The 16,850-nt window shown below is 31.5% G+C and overlaps 4 protein-coding genes across 5 annotated transcripts; 2 read left to right on the top strand and 2 right to left on the bottom strand.

Moving 5' to 3' along the window:
- The first annotated feature begins 359 nt into the window (after positions 1-359).
- On the top strand, positions 360-1,758 carry LOC136778152 (putative nuclease HARBI1). The gene is made up of 4 exons (XM_066734766.1): positions 360-671; positions 754-1,050; positions 1,151-1,359; positions 1,422-1,758. Exons 1-4 carry the CDS (start codon positions 360-362, stop codon positions 1,738-1,740), a joined length of 1,137 nt encoding a protein of 378 aa, XP_066590863.1. The 3' UTR covers positions 1,741-1,758.
- A 111-nt stretch (positions 1,759-1,869) lies between these two features.
- On the bottom strand, positions 1,870-3,832 carry LOC136778045 (uncharacterized). Of its 2 annotated transcripts, none has more exons than XM_066734658.1 (5): positions 3,609-3,832; positions 2,722-2,935; positions 2,403-2,558; positions 1,966-2,202; positions 1,870-1,909 (listed from the first exon to the last, which is right to left on the bottom strand). In XM_066734658.1, the coding sequence occupies exons 1-4, from the start codon at positions 3,660-3,662 to the stop codon at positions 2,090-2,092; spliced, it is 537 nt and encodes a 178-aa protein (XP_066590755.1). In that variant the 5' UTR covers positions 3,663-3,832; the 3' UTR covers positions 1,870-1,909; positions 1,966-2,089. The 2 variants fall into 2 exon arrangements, with proteins under 2 accessions (XP_066590755.1, XP_066590756.1); XM_066734659.1 differs by having other exon boundaries at positions 2,722-2,902.
- Positions 3,833-9,992: 6,160 nt separating this feature from the next.
- LOC136777944 (mpv17-like protein 2) lies at positions 9,993-10,999 on the top strand. Its single transcript, XM_066734516.1, has 2 exons — positions 9,993-10,314; positions 10,401-10,999. Exons 1-2 carry the CDS (start codon positions 10,156-10,158, stop codon positions 10,863-10,865), a joined length of 624 nt encoding a protein of 207 aa, XP_066590613.1. The 5' UTR covers positions 9,993-10,155; the 3' UTR covers positions 10,866-10,999.
- Positions 11,000-11,005: 6 nt separating this feature from the next.
- LOC136777943 (N-acetylneuraminate 9-O-acetyltransferase) lies at positions 11,006-15,754 on the bottom strand. Its single transcript, XM_066734515.1, has 12 exons — positions 15,508-15,754; positions 15,124-15,429; positions 14,939-15,035; positions 14,585-14,843; positions 14,255-14,512; positions 13,951-14,186; positions 13,638-13,868; positions 13,228-13,549; positions 12,913-13,152; positions 12,537-12,827; positions 12,233-12,451; positions 11,006-11,327 (listed from the first exon to the last, which is right to left on the bottom strand). Exons 2-12 carry the CDS (start codon positions 15,236-15,238, stop codon positions 11,202-11,204), a joined length of 2,394 nt encoding a protein of 797 aa, XP_066590612.1. The 5' UTR covers positions 15,239-15,429; positions 15,508-15,754; the 3' UTR covers positions 11,006-11,201.
- Positions 15,755-16,850: the final 1,096 nt, after the last annotated feature.

Raw genomic sequence — 16,850 nt, 5'->3', positions numbered from 1 at the left:
CTTTTTGTAACATGTAGAATGTAATTTGAAAAAGAAAACGACAAAATCTTAAATAAGTATTTAAACTGTAATTCAAAGTATTAATTATTATACAGTAACAGTATATTTATGTTAAAAACTATGTTTTTCTTTACAGTTTATTGAATATTGAAAGAAAATGAAAAATGAAGAAAATGAAAACCAAATTTATTTTTATTGGAAGAAAATTTAATATAGAGGACTGCTAAAAATAAATGATCAGAAAGAATGGAATTCATATGAAGAGTAGTGAAATCAAAAGTTAATTTTTATTTGTAAGTTATTTAAAATAATTATAAGTATTGAATGAATAATACATTGAAATTAACCATAGGTGAGAAATGGAAGAAATAAATTATATCAATGAATTTAATTTGAATCTTATTTCTTCTTCTGATTCATCGTCTGATGAGGAATACAGTGGCAGTATTCGGCGTCATAAGCGTTACCTCCGTGATGCTATAAATCCCTTTGAAAGTTATGATGAGAGGAATTTTAAATTAAGATATAGATTTTCAAAAGAGAGCACAATGTATGGTTTGTTGCCTTTAATAGAGCATTATTTAAAAAAGCCTGACAGAAGAGGATTACCTGTGGAACCAGTAATACAGTTACTGATCACTTTAAGATATTTCGCAACTAATACTTTTCAAGTAAAAATAATTTATTTTACAAAATACTGACACTCAAAACTGAATTTATTTAGTTAACTTAATTTTTGTTTTAATACTTTAGAGAGTAAGCGCGGACCTCGTTAATTTACAGCAGTCTACTGTGAGTTACATCGTTTTCCGTGTAACTAATTTATTGTCAACGTACTTTAGAAAGTATGTCAAATTTCCTACAAACGAAAGAGAGATAGAAGAAAATTTTCAATTATTTAAAGAATTAGGTTTTGGCGAAGGTGCTATAGGACTGGATAATGTAACTGGAGCAATCGATTGTACTCACATACGTTTAAGTGGTACACAATTTCGAGAACATGCTGAAGTATATAGGAATCGAAAATCTTACTATTCTTTAAATGTACAGGTATTTCAAAGTAATGTCTATATATATATATATGTGTGTGTGTGTGTGTTTATTGTTTATAATTATTGAATTATTAATTTCATAAATATATCTATATAAGGCTGTTGTAGGTCCAAGAACAGAATTTTTAGATATTGTTCCCGAATGGCCAGGAAGTAATCATGATTCTAGAATTTTGAAAAATTCTAGAGTATTTCATCGTTTTCAGCAACAAGAAATATCTGGTATACTAATAGGGGATAAAGGATATCCTGCTCTACCTTTTCTTTTGACCCCATTCAGAAATCCCGAATCAAATGAACAAGAGAGGTGATATTAAATTATGTTAAATGTTGGACTAATCTTTTAATATTAATATAAATATTTTACAGATATAATATGATACAATCACGTACCAGAATGGTAGTAGAAAGGACATTTGGCATATGGAAAAGAAGATTTCCATGTTTGTCAAAAGGTCTAACTTTAAAATTGTCTACATCTACGTCAGTAATAACAGCTTGTGCAGTTTTACACAATCTATCATTAATTTATGACAATATTTTACCTCAAGAAGAAACTGATGATGATGATTATGATAATATTGTTGAAAATGATGATTATATGGAGAATGATGAAAATGAAAATACGGATATGACAGGAGCCGGATTTTTATATAGGGACAATGTCGAAATGAATTTATTTAATTAATTATATGTACAGTTTCCTTTTTCATAATGCGGCAGCACTGAGATTTAAATGAAAACTTACATCACGTAAGATTCTAGGAGTAAAATGCTTCATCCAAATAAAGCAAAAATTTCATGAAGGAGTAAACGACGAGTATTCAATTCCAGTTTATTCATAATATGCATTTTTCCTAAAATGTTTTTATAATAGATTTGTTATTCTCACATTAAAAGTTATTGTACTTACATCTCTTTCTCTGCAAGAAATTTTGACAGTTTTAATTTTTCCTTGGCTTCACAGCAATCTCTATTTCTAATTTTTCCGTTATTAATTTAGTAATGATACGCTCTTTCTCTTCTTTCATTTTACATCATTTTTTTTCATGATCTATTTTTATTTCTGCTAATTGCATTTCTTTCTTTTTTAAAGACAAGGTTCTATTAAGTTTTTGTATTTTTAAATTTCCGGAAGAACTCGTAAAATCTGAAAACAATGATGTAAAATTGAATATTATGGTTTATGTGATATTAATCTTTTTATTTTAAATTAAAAACATTCATAAGAATCTTATTTTACTATTATTATTTATGCACTCTCTTAACATTTTATGTCAGTATCTTTATAAAATTATATGAAACATCTATTTCATAAAAGACTAGAAGAGACTATTGGAAACGTTTTACCAAGCTCGTTCTGTAGAATTACTTCACTTCTTGTTTCTGCTGCTTCTAATTCTTCAGCTTCGAATAAACTATTTTCAAAATATTCATCTACGTTTACAGTATTTAATCGTTTAGTTGCATTCGATTTAACTGTTTCAATAACTTTCTCTTGTACATCTAAACAATTAAAAAATTAGTATGTTAGTATATGTAGTTTAAGACAGTTCATATATACTATTAATTATATGTGATATTAAATCCTGACTATACAATACGTCTAAAGTGATATTATTTTTTTTGTATTATTAAGGATAATTTATATACTATTCATTATACGCACTTAATGATTGCTCGCTAGAAAAGTTAGAAGATGCGATTACTGGAGCAGTTATCATCAAAGATGGCAATATATCTAACAGTTCACTATCAATTGAGACTTCAGGCATTTCAGGGCCTCCTCCAGTCCTGTATCTTGATTGTCTCTCAGTAGAAAGATTATGTCGTGTCTGTTGCTTTAAATTCTGCCAAAAAATTTTTAGTTGGTGAACATCTCTCTAAAATTAATTATAAAATATGTGAAAAAATAACTTAGGGAAACAGCAATAACTAATAGTTATTGTCATTAAAAGCACATTATAATTTAATTAAGATTTTTCCGTTCTTTTGGCATAAGTCCACTAGGGACCGTTGCTACTAACCCGAGTTAACTTAACCTTTGGTTAAAATAGCATAGTTTATTTAACGATAACTATTATTTAACCAGAGTTTAACGAGTGAAAACTTCATTAAACAGTTGGTGGAACTGACCCTAGATTTGTTATACTTAATTTGAGCAATTTGCAATGTCAATTTATAAATGCAATGTAGACATAAAAAATAACAGAAAATAGTATTAAAGATTACCTTCAAATCAATTAACGTATTAATATTATATTCTTCAGTAATTGATTTCCATGCAAAGTTTTTGTCCCTTAAATTAACAGCACTAACTGATTTGCATTCTATTACATTTTTATATTTTTTTAATATTTCTAAAAATACTCTTTTTTCCAAATGACTATACGGAGGAGATCGTTTGGACATTTTTGTTTTATTAACAAAAAAGTACTTTCTACAAAGGAATTAAGTAACAGGGATTGGTTTAGGTTAGGTTTCTTACAATAGGGATAATTATAAATTATACAAGTCTAATTGTTATAAAAATTTTCAATAAATTTTAATACATACCAAACGAATTATATGTACTTCGTTTATAAATAGACGAGTTAATTCCTTTAGCATGCCATTTATCTACTTCAATCAGTGCCAATCAACATAGCCATAACCTTACTTCAAACTGATAGCTGACACGACAACAGTCGATTTCGTAACTGTCTAAAATCACGGATAAACTTCATGACAATCTCCAGCCAATTTTACCTAAGCATTTGCTAAGAGTAATCTAAGCTAAGATTTTGTCTAAGTTCGATTTATTGATACCGCCCATTCAGACTTAAAAATAAGTAACGACAATGAATACCTGCCTTAGTCCTAAGCTGAGCTTGGTGGGGATCACCCTTAATGGCGGTCTATGCAGACTGCAGATACCGAAATAAAATATTTTAAGCTTTTATTTTTCCTAATAACTCAGAACTTTCAAACGTTCAAAGTACCTTAGTCGAAATGATCAAACGACTCTTTATCGATTAAACCATTTATTGAATAATTTTAATCAAAATTGACAAAAGTGGCGCTAACTTTATACCATAAATTATTTTATAATTTTTTACTAAAAGAAAGACCGTCAAACGTTCATAAATGGCTATCAAACACTGTCAAACAATTATCAAATGATTAGTACAGCAAAATTTCAAATATTTTATACTTTAGACGCTAACTTAACACCGGTCTATAGGATAGGTGCCCCATGGTTTAGGAAGTTGTCAGGCGAAGGTTGGTAACAGAGTTCCCCATTCTAGTATTATTGGTAGCATTCAGCAGAGGTAGCAGCTCAGTAACGTTACCAGATTTCTTTTTAAACTTCTACTTCTATTGGATAAAATTATAGGATCTAAGAGTAATAGCCAATAACATACACCGCTCCCTCAACATTTGTCTCTGCTGAATGCTAACATTGGCTATACATAGGGCCGTACCATTAAATGGAACTTAAGCTTAGCACGGTCTCAAACTCTGTCTTAATTAAGTTCGTTTTCTGTCTTAAGCTAATGCTAAGCCCTGTTCTGAAATCACGCGAAAAGCTGGTTTAGTTGATGCTTAGCTCAGATTGAGTAGGCAACCTATTTTAAGGCAAACCAAGAAACAAAACCAATAAATTGTATACTTCTCTTTCATGTCATTGTGTGTACTATAACCTGTCATAACATAACCCAAAATTCCTTAACACAAAGTGATAAAATAATTTTAGTACTTTTTATTGTATATTACAAATATATTCACTGAATAAATATATGATAAAATAGAATTATTTTTTGTTTACATTGTTTATATCACAGGTTATAATAACACTTTTTAAAACATTGCAAATTTAAATAAAGTGTCAAATGATATATATTTATTAATTAAGAAAAAAGCACAAACAATAAAGTACAATCTAAAGATTCACTGACTAGCTCTGAATAAGGAATAAAATTAAAAATTTAATTAAGCCTTAAACTTAAATCTCAACGAAGTTTACGAAGTACGATCTTAAAATGGAAGCTTCAGTCCGGTCTTAAGCTGAATTCATGAACTTAGGTTAAGAACAGTCTTAAGCAGGAGCTAAGCACAAATTCGAGCTAAGTTCCGTTTAATGGTACGGGCCATAGTGCATGTAGTGAATAATTGCTCACTGTAGCAAAGTTCATAAAGATAGAAGAAGAAGAAGTCACCACCATCCAATGGCATCCATGACCCATGCTCATGTCCGTCATGTCCGTCATCCATCCCCCTAAGGGTGAGGTTCACCAAGCCCGGCTTGGGGCTAGCCGGGCTAAACTCATACAGCTCATGTAACGGAAACTATACTACTTTAGCCCGAAAGTATACCATATTAGCCGGGCTAGGCTAGCCATCAAGCCGGGCTTGGTGAACCTCACCCTAAATAAGACCTGCCACAATCGAAATTCTGTTCCTATAAATTCCTATGAATATTAGATTAAAGTGGTTTAAGGGTCAATTCGACCAAGTAGGCTAGAGCGGTAGGGGCCCATTTGTTCCAAAATTTTAGTACAATGCGTGTGTCTCTCTACATAACTTTGTGAATATGGCGACCTGTCAAAACACTGGTACACTCCGGGAAATATATTCTGTCCAACTTATAACCAAATGTTTTAAAAGGCCGTACTTCAATAGCGGTCAACACTTTTCTACATCACGCTGGTTACCTGGTCTAGTGTCGAGTCCCGAGCAATAAACCGAGAACAATCGAAGAACCCTATAATATACCTGATACTCTAATCACTAATCCAAAATTACAATTTTTATATTTTTAATCAAACAGGTTTGAAATTATTATGAATACATTGCTTGTATTTTTAACATGAAAATGAATCCAAAAATGACGTTATTCGGACTATTATTTCTATATTAGTTATATCTTACATCTCCCATTTTATTAAAACCTGTTAAAAATCAAATTTATTTTATTCCAATATGTCTATAAATAATCCAAATAAGCATCAATTAACCCGTAGCAGAATCATACTAAAAAAATTGAAATTTTTAATTTTATGAGATGATTAACCTTTTTCTTTTTAAAGATAGTATTTTAAAATATTTACATTTATTTGTCAATTATATCTTAAACTAAAATTTATATTTGTTAATTTTTTAATAATATGTTTATGTCCTTTCCAATATTTTGGAGATTTATTTTAACTTAACGCATAACGAAGATATATAGTAATATTGAATTTTTATTAGAATTTATAGATAATAAAGTAGCAGCTTCAAGGTATAACTAAAAGAAATAATTGTTCGATTAATGTCGTATTTGGACTCATTTTCATGTTAAAAAGACAAGCAATGTATTTGTAATAATTTCAAATATGTTTGATTAAAAATACAAAAATAGTAATTTTAGATTAGTGATTAGAATATCAGGTATATTATAGGGTTCTTCGATTGTTCTCGGTTTATTGCTCGGGACTCGGCACTAGACCAGGTAACCAGCGTGATGTAGAAAAGTGTTGACCGCTATTGAAGTACGACCTTTTAAAACATTTGGTTATAAGTTGGACAGAATATATTTCCCGGAGTGTACCAGTGTTTTGACAGGTCGCCATATTCACAAAGTTATGTAGAGAGACACACGCATTGTACTAAAATTTTGGAACAAATGGGCCCCTACCGCTAGAGCCAGAGATGAAACGGGAGATTGCTCATGGCATTGTCCTAAAATAATCTTTGCCGGTAGGCGGCGCTGATGTTTGTTAGAAGTCGAAAATTCCATAAAACCACTAACGCCATCTGTCGGACGCGAATGAGAAGCACTTTGTTAGGCACACACACCATTACTGTGGTGCGAATGCGTGTGCAACCTCCTTCGGTTACCATCGCTCAGCTTCGGACATCTTCGCTATACATCGAGTTCGAGAGAGAACGGCAGTTTTATCGGATCTCTCTCTCCCTCTCGATCTAACTTTCGTTTAGCCGAAGAGCCGAGTAAAATTCTTTTTCGTCCTGCTTCAATCCTCCTCCATCTTTCAAACCTCAGATTTGAGTTCGATTCCATCCAATAAATTTTTTTTTTTTTTATTGTAGAATATTTCTTTATTGCCATGAACATATTAGATTAAAAAATATGTAAAAATGGGGTTTTAATATTCCATAATTACGCTCAAAATATTCTTATAAAAATTTAATTTTTATTTCGTTATCAATTCAAATAAGTTATTAATGATTACTATAAATATTCTAAAATTATAAAAAATGGAAAAAAAAAGAGTCGAAGAGGTCTCGAACCTGGGCTCACCGGTTCCAAAAGCCGAGTACGCGTATTTGTAACTATAAAGTTTATGCAAGTTTATCATACTTATCCTTAAGTCTCTTATAGCGCATGTGGTAAGGTCTCGGCTTTTGGAACCGGTGAGCCCAGGTTCGAGACCTCTTCGACTCTTTTTTTTTCCATTTTTTATAATTTTAGAATATTTATAGTAGTCATTAATAACTTATTTGAATTACTAATAAAATAAAAATTAAATCTTTATAAGAATATTTACAGTTTGAGACTCGATAAATATGTTTTGAACGCGTAAACTATCATATATGAAAACTCCATTTTTTCATATTTTTTTATCTAACATGTTAATGACATTATATAAGTATTCCACAATTAAACAATAATTAATGAGCAATATCCCGTTTCATCTCTGGTATGCACAATATATAAATGCACAAACTAGCTCTTGCTAAAAAAACACCAGATTCCTCAAATTGGCTAGCTCTCGAGTGATAAGTAGAAAGAAAAAATAAACAAGATATTAAATGCGACCACGAGTATCCGTCATTATAATCAAATTTAAACGAAAGAGTCGTCATTTTTAATTAATAAGACCATTACGATTAAAATGAGCTAAAACTTTACATATAATTCTCTAATGACTTTTATTAATTCATGTTAATTGATAAGATTCGAGATGAGATAATAAAATATTGAGATTCTTACAATTATGACAGAAAATTTTAGTGGATTAAGTAATACTTATTAAATACTTTGGCATGCTTATAACACTTAAAATATTGGATAATTATTTTAGGTGAAGGTATTTGTATTTTTTTATTCATTCCTTACTTATCACTCGAGAGCTAGCCAAGTTGAGGAATCTGGTGTTTTTTTAGCAAGAGCTAGTTTGTGCATTTATATATTGTGCATACCAGAGATGAAACTGGAGATTGCTTATTAATTATTTTTTAATTGTGGAATACTTATATCATGTCATTAACATGTTAGATACAAAAATATGAAAAAATGGAGTTTTAATATATGATAGCTTACGCGTTCAAAACATATTTATCGAGTCTCAAACTGTAAATATTCTTATAAAGATTTAATTTTTATTTTATTAGTAATTCAAATAAGTTATTAATGACTACTATAAATATTCTAAAATTATAAAAAATGGAAAAAAAAAGAGTCGAAGAGGTCTCGAATCTGGGCTCACCGGTTCCAAAAACCGAGACCTTACCATATGCGCTATAAGAGACTTAAAGATAAGTATGATAAACTTGCATAAACTTTATAGCTACAAATACGCGTACTCGGCTTTTGGAACCGGTGAGCCCAGGTTCGAGACCTCTTCGACTCTTTTTTTTTCCATTTTTTATAATTTTAGAATATTTATAGTAATCATTAATAACTTATTTGAATTGATAACGAAATAAAAATTAAATTTTTATAAGAATATTTTGAGCGTAATTATGGAATATTAAAACCCCATTTTTACATATTTTTTAATCTAATATGTCCATGGCAATAAAGAAATATTCTACAATAAAAAAAAAAAAATTTATTGGATGGAATCGAACTCAAATCTGAGGTTTGAAAGATGGAGGAGGATTGAAGCAGGACGAAAAGGAATTTTACTCGGCTCTTCGGCTAAACGAAAGTTAGATCGAGAGGGAGAGAGAGATCCGATAAAACTATGCCGTTCTCTCTCGAGCTCGATGTATAGCGAAGATGTCCGAAGCTGAGCGATGGTAACCGAAGGAGGTTGCACACGCATTCGCACCACAGTAATGGTGTGTGTGCCTAACAAAGTGCTTCTCATTCGCGTGCGACAGATGGCGTTAGTGGTTTTATGGTGTAGCGTCTCAACGCGTTTCATGGGCTGGCCTGTCAGACCTTCCTTAAAATAAGGAAGCAAAAAATCATATATATATGTAATTAAAGTATACTAAAGTAGTATTGAGCAGACTGTAGCATAAAACAATCAACCAATCACAATGAGAGATTTCAATATAGTCATCTTTATTCCCATTGTGATTGGCTCATTCCTTGCCTAGTGAATAAGGCGTCCACCGTGCATGGGAAATTGAATCGTGTGTGGTTCGGCTAGTTTCACTCTGTAATTTAACATGGAAAATGATATACTACACTATAGTTAAAAGCACACACTATTCAATTTCCCACTGTGTCCTTAATTTAAGGAGCTCCTTAAGGACCGACTATGAATACGGCCGTAAACGTCCTCTGTGAATCACACTTACTATACATTTTGCGTGGTATGTTCAATTCTCGCCAACAAACTATACAGCGTAGTATCTTCCAACATGGCGGACTTGGCAACGCTGACTTGAACCAGTTGAAGTGAACCCCTCTGCGTTGATGGCATTTATTTGCGTGTATTGCCGTGTATGTAATGCCCTTTACTCGTGTTTTGGCTGGTGCCGTCTGCTGTACTGCAGCTACACTACCTTTTCAGGCACAGTATTCGCAGTAGGAAGTGAGAAGTGACATAAAAAGTTATAAAAACATTGAAGTTTTCAAATGTTGAATATCTGCGACTAAGCGGTTCTCATTGGCTGCAGTACCCGCAGTAGGAAATGACATCAAAATCATTACGTCATAAAAACTTCACTAAAAGCGCACTGCAATGTATAAACGAACGTTACCTGTTATACTGCCGATACTGGCAGTACAAAAACGAACACAGCCATGTAGTATTTGCTAGTAGTGGGAAATTATGAAGAAATAACATCAAAAAAGGAGTTATATTTTAACGTTTTTATACCTCTGTTTTACTGAAATAATGTACAAATTCAGTAAATTTCATAGTTATTGATTCTATGAAAGATGTGCATATCAAAAACTCTGGTTTCTGCTTATAAAAAAATATGTAACTTCAGAGAAAATTTATTTTCAATGAAAAACTTAATTTATACTAATATGGCAATATCCATTTCTCTTTCTGCTACGGGGGATGTTCTAGAGCAACATTATGAGATCCTAAAGGTTAGAAAATAGTAAAAATAAAATGACACTGAATAATACTTTTTTTAGACAATATTTCATGGTTAAATATACTATCAACTTTATAGGGTGAATTGACAAAATGGAACGTGGAAAGAACGCGTAACATGGCTTTTTCGGGTATGACTATAGGTATAATTTGCCATTACTGGTATCGTTATCTAGATTCGAAAATGAAAGGGAGAACCATATCAATTGTCTGTAAAAAAGTTTTAATAGATCAGTTGATTTGCTCTCCTTTGTGTATAAGTGCTTTTTTCTTAACTTTAGCTGTATTGGAAAGAAACAATTTTTTGGAATTGAAAAATGAAATTATAACTAAAGCCCATAAGCTTTATATTGCGGAATGGGTAGTATGGCCACCAGCACAATTTATTAATTTCTATTTTATACCAACAAAGTACAGAGTGCTTTATGACAATATTATATCTTTGGGCTATGATGTTTATACAAGCAGCGTTAAGCATGATAACCAAATAAAAATTGATTATAGAGAAAACCCATCAATTAATTCATTAAAAAATATCTTATAACATTATTGTACATATAGTTTTATTGAAATTTGTACATTTATAAATAGATTAATAGCTAAGTATATATATGTATGTAAAAATAAAATTTATCCTGCAGGCAGGACTTACACTAATTAGTCAGTACTCTTTTTTGTTTATATTTTAAACCAATTTATTTTCAACAATAAAGACATTTTTAAAATTTACATAAAATAAATTACAATTTCGAAGAACCATATAATTTATAGATTTACAGATTTGTGGTTATTTCAACTTTCATATTTTGTTTTTATTGTAAATTTACCACCTGGTATAAAGTTCAGAGACTGTTAAAAATTGGACAGATCACAAACATGTTTAAAACATTCCATCATGTATACCAATTGGTACTAGCACTGCTATAAATAGTAATAAATTACGTGCTACTGATTTCCAATCATTTGGCACAGCATATGGTGTTAGAACGATGGTCAGCCTGTGGATCTGTAATGTAAAAGTAAATTTTCAGTTGATGTCAATCCTGTACTATGTCTAATGTTAATATATGCAAACTTGTCAGATCTAGAAAGGGAATAATTACTTTTAACAAGGAATATTTTATATAATTTTTAGATCTAACCCTTAATTATAGTTTTGAAGAATCACCAATTCTGTAATTCAAGGCTTTTATTTTTAATTCTTTCAAATTATTACAATTACTTAAAAGCTTAATTTTATAGTTTTGCTTGGTACAAATTTTAATATTTCTTTTTAAGGGGAAAAATACATAAAAATAAAAAAATTTAACAATTTTAATTTTAATTAATAGCATGTCATTATAAAATCATTCTGAAGAATCTTCAAATGAATTTCAAAGCCTTTTTAGAATTACACAGATAATATAGCTAGTACACATTATCAGGGCATAATTCGAAACTTTATGTTTTTCCGAAAATGTAAAATGTCATGCACTAAACACGATAATTCAAAAGCCGATCAATTAATTTCGCTCAATGTTTAAGAGAATAATTCTTAATTAATAAGTTTTGACTCACGAACCTCTAAATTATTTTTTCTGATGTTATAAAAAATTTATCAACAATAACTGATAAAAATAGGATTTTTTTAAAAATATTTTTGTCATTTTAAGAATAATAACATTCTTTAATATTTCTGTAAAACTTTTGTTTGAATAAAGTAATAAAATCTTGGCATTTGTTTCAAAGATGATTTTGTCAATCACAACATTTTCTAGCAAATTTTTACTGTTGAGTTCTAATCAACATTACTATAAAAATAATAAGTATTTAAATGAGAAAATTAAAAATCAATGTGTCCAGCAATTTCTGAGAAATCAATTTCTGAATAACACGTTTTACATGTATTTCTCCTCCTTAAATTAGTCGTACCTCGTGGCTGGCGCAGATAAAGATAAATGATGTAATTAAAAGATTGAGAACTGGAAATTTCGGCAACAATACCAATACACCGTATGAATCAGCGGCTAGCCAAATGTGACCTTGGCCGACCAACGTTTCTAAACTAATTCGTCCTAAGGCAGACAGTAATGCCGAGTGCTTGCTTCGAAGGGCTAAGGAAGAATTTCTTAGAGCGATGTATCCTAGTATCTGAAAAGTTTGGCCGATTTTACCGGTAGTATGACAATAGCTTGCAATTATTACACAATCAAAATAAAATAATTTAATTTTTTACCGGTATAAAGGCTATATATGAATGGATCTCTTCACATTCTGATATGGAGTCGCATAAAATTGTAAAGGTGGTATAAGCTGCTAAAGATATTAATGCTAATACTGGCAATAAAGCTGGTCCTGGAATGTGATCTATTCTTTGTAGTGCAAGAAATCCAGCTCCAAATGTAATTCCCCACGCTACGCTATACCTATCAACGCGCCAGCGGGACCACCATTCGTATATGTCATCATCCGTTGTCACAAATAAGGCTTTCCATGGTCTTGTAACAAAAACTTTTTCAAAAAACACCTGTAACCATCCATAAAAGTATTAATTAATTACTTCTCGTTACTGTGCAATTTTGCATTTTTAATAGGCTAATGAACTTTATTACCTCAGACATATAGAGAATTGTAATAATGAATATGAGACCTAAAAGTTTCAGACCTAAGTAAAGCAGTGCTCTTGGTCCATGATCGACAAAACTATTTGAGTATATTCTCGGTGGTAACCATGCTAAAAAATATATTATCAGAAACCAAAAAGAAACTAATGGTACAAAATGATAGAACTGGTAAGGCCTGTTCATACAAAGGCAAAGTGATACCGTTAATAAATTTAGTTTAAACATCACCTGAAAAAACAAATGTTGCTGCAATCAATAAGAAAGCAAAGAGACCAAAATTAATGCAATGCGCTCTATACTTACTCTTGCAAATCTAACTAATGAGACATCACCCGTTTGCCAAAAGTAACAAAAATGTCCATAGCCAGAAAGGAATAAGTAGGCAGAATTAATCAATCGTAGGTACATGTAAATTGGTAAAACATTTCGGGCACCGGTAACATGATATATAAGTACTACGGCCTGCATCAATCCTCTCCACTCATCGGTTTGTTCTCTATTTAAAGCACGTGGTCCTCTTTCACGGTCCTCCGTAAAAAATAAGCCAAGAGCCAAAATGTAACCGAGGGGAAGCCAGAAACTAAATTCGCTATAATATTTATTCTCCTTCATAAAAAAATTGGTCCTAAATAAAATAATAGTATACAGTTACCATTCAAGGATAATCCCAAGAATAATATAATACATTTATGAAGACAAAGAATGTTAATTACCTATCACATAGATAAAAATAGCCTAATATCATAGAAAATAGAGCTAGTGACGTTAACAACGTATAAGCATCTTGATTACTAGTTAGATCAATTTGATCTACTTTAGTCATATCACACGTCTCTGATTTTTCTGAATTTTCGTTTATCTCGATTGCAGTGTGCGCATAAGTAATTTCAGACCGATATTTGTAAAACTTTTTAGATATCCAAATGAATCCTCCAGCTAATACGCTGAAACAGACTATAGTTGGTTTTTTTTATACAAAATAAATATAAACAAATTCAATTAAAATGCTACTACTAGAGGTGTTACCATAGTGCCGCAACAGATAAAGATACAAGCTGCAGAGTTGTTGCAGATTCTGGATAACTACAACAACTACCATCGTCAAAATTCATGTGATCATTGCAATAAGCATTAAGCAATATTTGAATTTTATGACGTAGCGACAGCGGGCTTGCTAAATATCCATCCGAGCTCTGTTCTAAAACTCCGGCGCCTACCAATCTGCTACTTTCCCACAGGCGACATCCGCTACGAGGTAATATCTGTGCAAAGGTGAAGCGCAATAGATTAGCTGTTTCTTGACAAACTTAACATTTTAAATTTATCATACCTCTCTTGCTGCTTTATTAACTAAATTGATTTGTCTGTTATCAAGATTTGAGTACTGAACCGGTAATCTTTCTTTAACGACCGGATCTTGTAGAACCCATAAAAGATGGGTACCTTTCTTTGTTAATGACTCGAAAGGAAGCAACAACTTTGTCAGATTTGTATGATACTCTGACAAGAATTGCAAGTCGCTACTGTTAAAAGATACTAAATCTGCTGCTCCACAGCCTGTAATAATTAAACTAGGAGCATCTGCCACCTGAAAAACAAAACCAATAGGTGATTATCTTTATAATTAATTAGGAAACAAATTAAAATTTAATCAACTTGCCATAAGTTTCCTAAATTCCTGAACCATAGAATTGTCTGTTCGCTTTCTCTGAATATATTGAATACTCAGTCTAAGCTGCACGTCATTAAATATTAAGTTTGAATTATCTGGTGTTTCTGCAAATTCTGTTGATTTTCCATCAATTGCAAATTGAGACACCAGTGATTTATATAATTGTTTAATTCTGTCATCCCCAATAAAAATAAAATGATTTCGATGACCCATGAAAGCTAGGTACCTTAAACATCTTCTGCTATCTCTACATTTAAAAAAATTTTAAAAATATATATTACAAGTTTAATAGTGTTTTAATATATATATATATATATATATATATATATAGATTTGTATTACATTTGGGTATAGTGGTGCATCATGCAACCACGAGGCTGCCATTCTTTATCACTTTTATAACGACCTTCCGTTAACAACCAAGTGCAAGAGTCATTACCTGCAAAAAAACTGGATAAGCTACCATAGTGGAAATAGAATATCTTAAAACTCTTTTATATTTAGCAGGTAAAGTCAAAGGTATTTACCATAAACAAAGTGCATAAGTCCATGATAGCAAATAAAACAAATGACAAGTACTGTAGCTAATTTTTTTGCACTAGTCACTGTGATAAGACTGATAAAATATTCTGCTGAAGTCATGTGGTAATTTAATTATAGTAATTGTGTGTAATCAATATAATCAATACAATTAAGTTTCTTCGGACTGGCGAGCCATGCCATGAATCATCTTTTACTTGCATACCGGGCGTTTTTTTAACGGCGGCATAAAGGGACGTTTTCGAAAATTAAACGGATTATTAATTCCAGATCACAGGTGTGGCCTAGAGTCCCTAGAATACAGAGCAAGGTTGCCAAGTGTAGTATAACTACCAGACATGAAGAATGCATAAGGAGGTCCAACTCCATACCAAAGTTACTAGATAAATCCGCCCAAAAATGGTACAGTTGAGCCCAATAATCTGGCGTCAGGCGAGGGGAAGCCGGAGATAAAGGGGCAAGGGGTATCTAGGGAATTTACGGGTTATATACAATTCTAGTTCCCTAACTTTACATTTGTCCACTTTTGAAATGTCAATTAAATGTAAACAAAATTTACAGTTTTTAAATCTAAGTTACGGAAAAGTTTAAGAAAAGATTATAATGAAGAACAGGAAAAGAGAGGATATCAGATGAGTTTGATTAATTATTATAAATATGTGAAAATATATTTGTAGATTGTTAAGAAGATATGCTTTGTGGTTATTTGATTTTAATTACAGGTTAAATTATGCGTTTTATCTCAACTTGGATGAGGAAGGATTAATTTATCAAAACTTCTAATGGGATTTTGACATCTAAATACATTTTATTATGATAAAGAAGGTTAGATGGGTTATTACATCCATTCATGTTAATTGGAAACATAATTTGAAGATTAATTGATAAAAATGAAAGGTAAGTTAACTTTAATGTTGTTAAAAATGAAATTAACTCTGTGGTTGTATTAATGTATAAGTTTTATTTTTTGGTTTCTCACCATGACATATAATACATAATTATTATATATGTATTTAACTTTAAAATTACAGTAAAAATTTATAATTACATTTAATATTGCAGGGCATAACCATTTGCGGCAATCACCTCTTCCAAACGGCGTGGAAAAGATTGGACAAGATTTTGGCAAATCTGTGGTTCGTTTCTTAACTCTTCCCATACTCTTCTTACGTGACACCTTAGCTCATGTTTGGTCCTCTCTTGTTCTGGTCTCCAGCGTTTCACCATTATACCCCAGACATTTTCTATTAAATTGAGATCTGGGGATCTCGATGGCCAAATCATCCTTTCAATTTCAGGATGCTCTGCAAACCATTCACGTGTCATTTTGGATGTGTGCACACTGGAGTTATCCTGGACAAATTGGATCATTGGTAAGTCTTGGACCGGATACATCCTTCTGACACTAGGCAGCATATGATTTTCTAGGATGCTTGTATACACTGCTGAATTCATCTTAGTGTCAATTTCAATTAAATCACCCACACCGTCTCCTGAAATCCAACCCCAATAAGCAATAGTTATCCTATTATTTCTGTTCATAGGTAGGACATATTTATCATTAAATCTGGTTCCATCCGGTCGCCAAACATGTATCCTCCCATCTTCAGAAGATTGAAACACCTTCTCATCAGTCCAGATAACTTTACGCCAGAATTCATCTCCTTTGCTCAAGTGCTCCAAGGCAAATCCAACTCTGTCCTCTCTGTGCTGA

This window comes from Prorops nasuta, unplaced genomic scaffold (assembly GCF_024137725.1).
Source record: "Prorops nasuta isolate Cenicafe-Biocafe unplaced genomic scaffold, Cenicafe_Pnas_1.2 PNAS00013, whole genome shotgun sequence".
NCBI classification, from domain to species: domain Eukaryota; kingdom Metazoa; phylum Arthropoda; class Insecta; order Hymenoptera; family Bethylidae; genus Prorops; species Prorops nasuta.
Note: the sequence above shows the minus strand (reverse complement) of the source record. Positions and strands in the feature narration are given on the sequence as shown.

What these genes read in the sequence shown, in the direction of transcription:
- LOC136777944 (XM_066734516.1), top strand. Translation starts at nt 10,156, where the DNA reads ATGTGCATATCAAAAACTCTGGTTTCTGCTTATAAAAAAATATGTAAC. An exon ending in AACATTATGAGATCCTAAAG is followed by an intron (nt 10,315 to 10,400) that starts GTTAGAAAATAG and finishes TCAACTTTATAG; the next exon opens with GGTGAATTGACAAAATGGAA.
- LOC136777943 (XM_066734515.1), bottom strand. Translation starts at nt 15,238, where the DNA reads ATGACTTCAGCAGAATATTTTATCAGTCTTATCACAGTGACTAGTGCA. An exon ending in ACTTATGCACTTTGTTTATG is followed by an intron (nt 15,036 to 15,123) that starts GTAAATACCTTT and finishes GTTTTTTTGCAG; the next exon opens with GTAATGACTCTTGCACTTGG. An exon ending in ATGCACCACTATACCCAAAT is followed by an intron (nt 14,844 to 14,938) that starts GTAATACAAATC and finishes TTTTAAATGTAG; the next exon opens with AGATAGCAGAAGATGTTTAA.
- LOC136778152 (XM_066734766.1), top strand. Translation starts at nt 360, where the DNA reads ATGGAAGAAATAAATTATATCAATGAATTTAATTTGAATCTTATTTCT. An exon ending in TCGCAACTAATACTTTTCAA is followed by an intron (nt 672 to 753) that starts GTAAAAATAATT and finishes TTAATACTTTAG; the next exon opens with AGAGTAAGCGCGGACCTCGT. An exon ending in GAATCAAATGAACAAGAGAG is followed by an intron (nt 1,360 to 1,421) that starts GTGATATTAAAT and finishes AATATTTTACAG; the next exon opens with ATATAATATGATACAATCAC.
- LOC136778045 (XM_066734658.1), bottom strand. Translation starts at nt 3,662, where the DNA reads ATGCTAAAGGAATTAACTCGTCTATTTATAAACGAAGTACATATAATT. An exon ending in AAGTACATATAATTCGTTTG is followed by an intron (nt 2,936 to 3,608) that starts GTATGTATTAAA and finishes AATTAATTTTAG; the next exon opens with AGAGATGTTCACCAACTAAA. An exon ending in AATTCTACAGAACGAGCTTG is followed by an intron (nt 2,203 to 2,402) that starts GTAAAACGTTTC and finishes CATTGTTTTCAG; the next exon opens with ATTTTACGAGTTCTTCCGGA.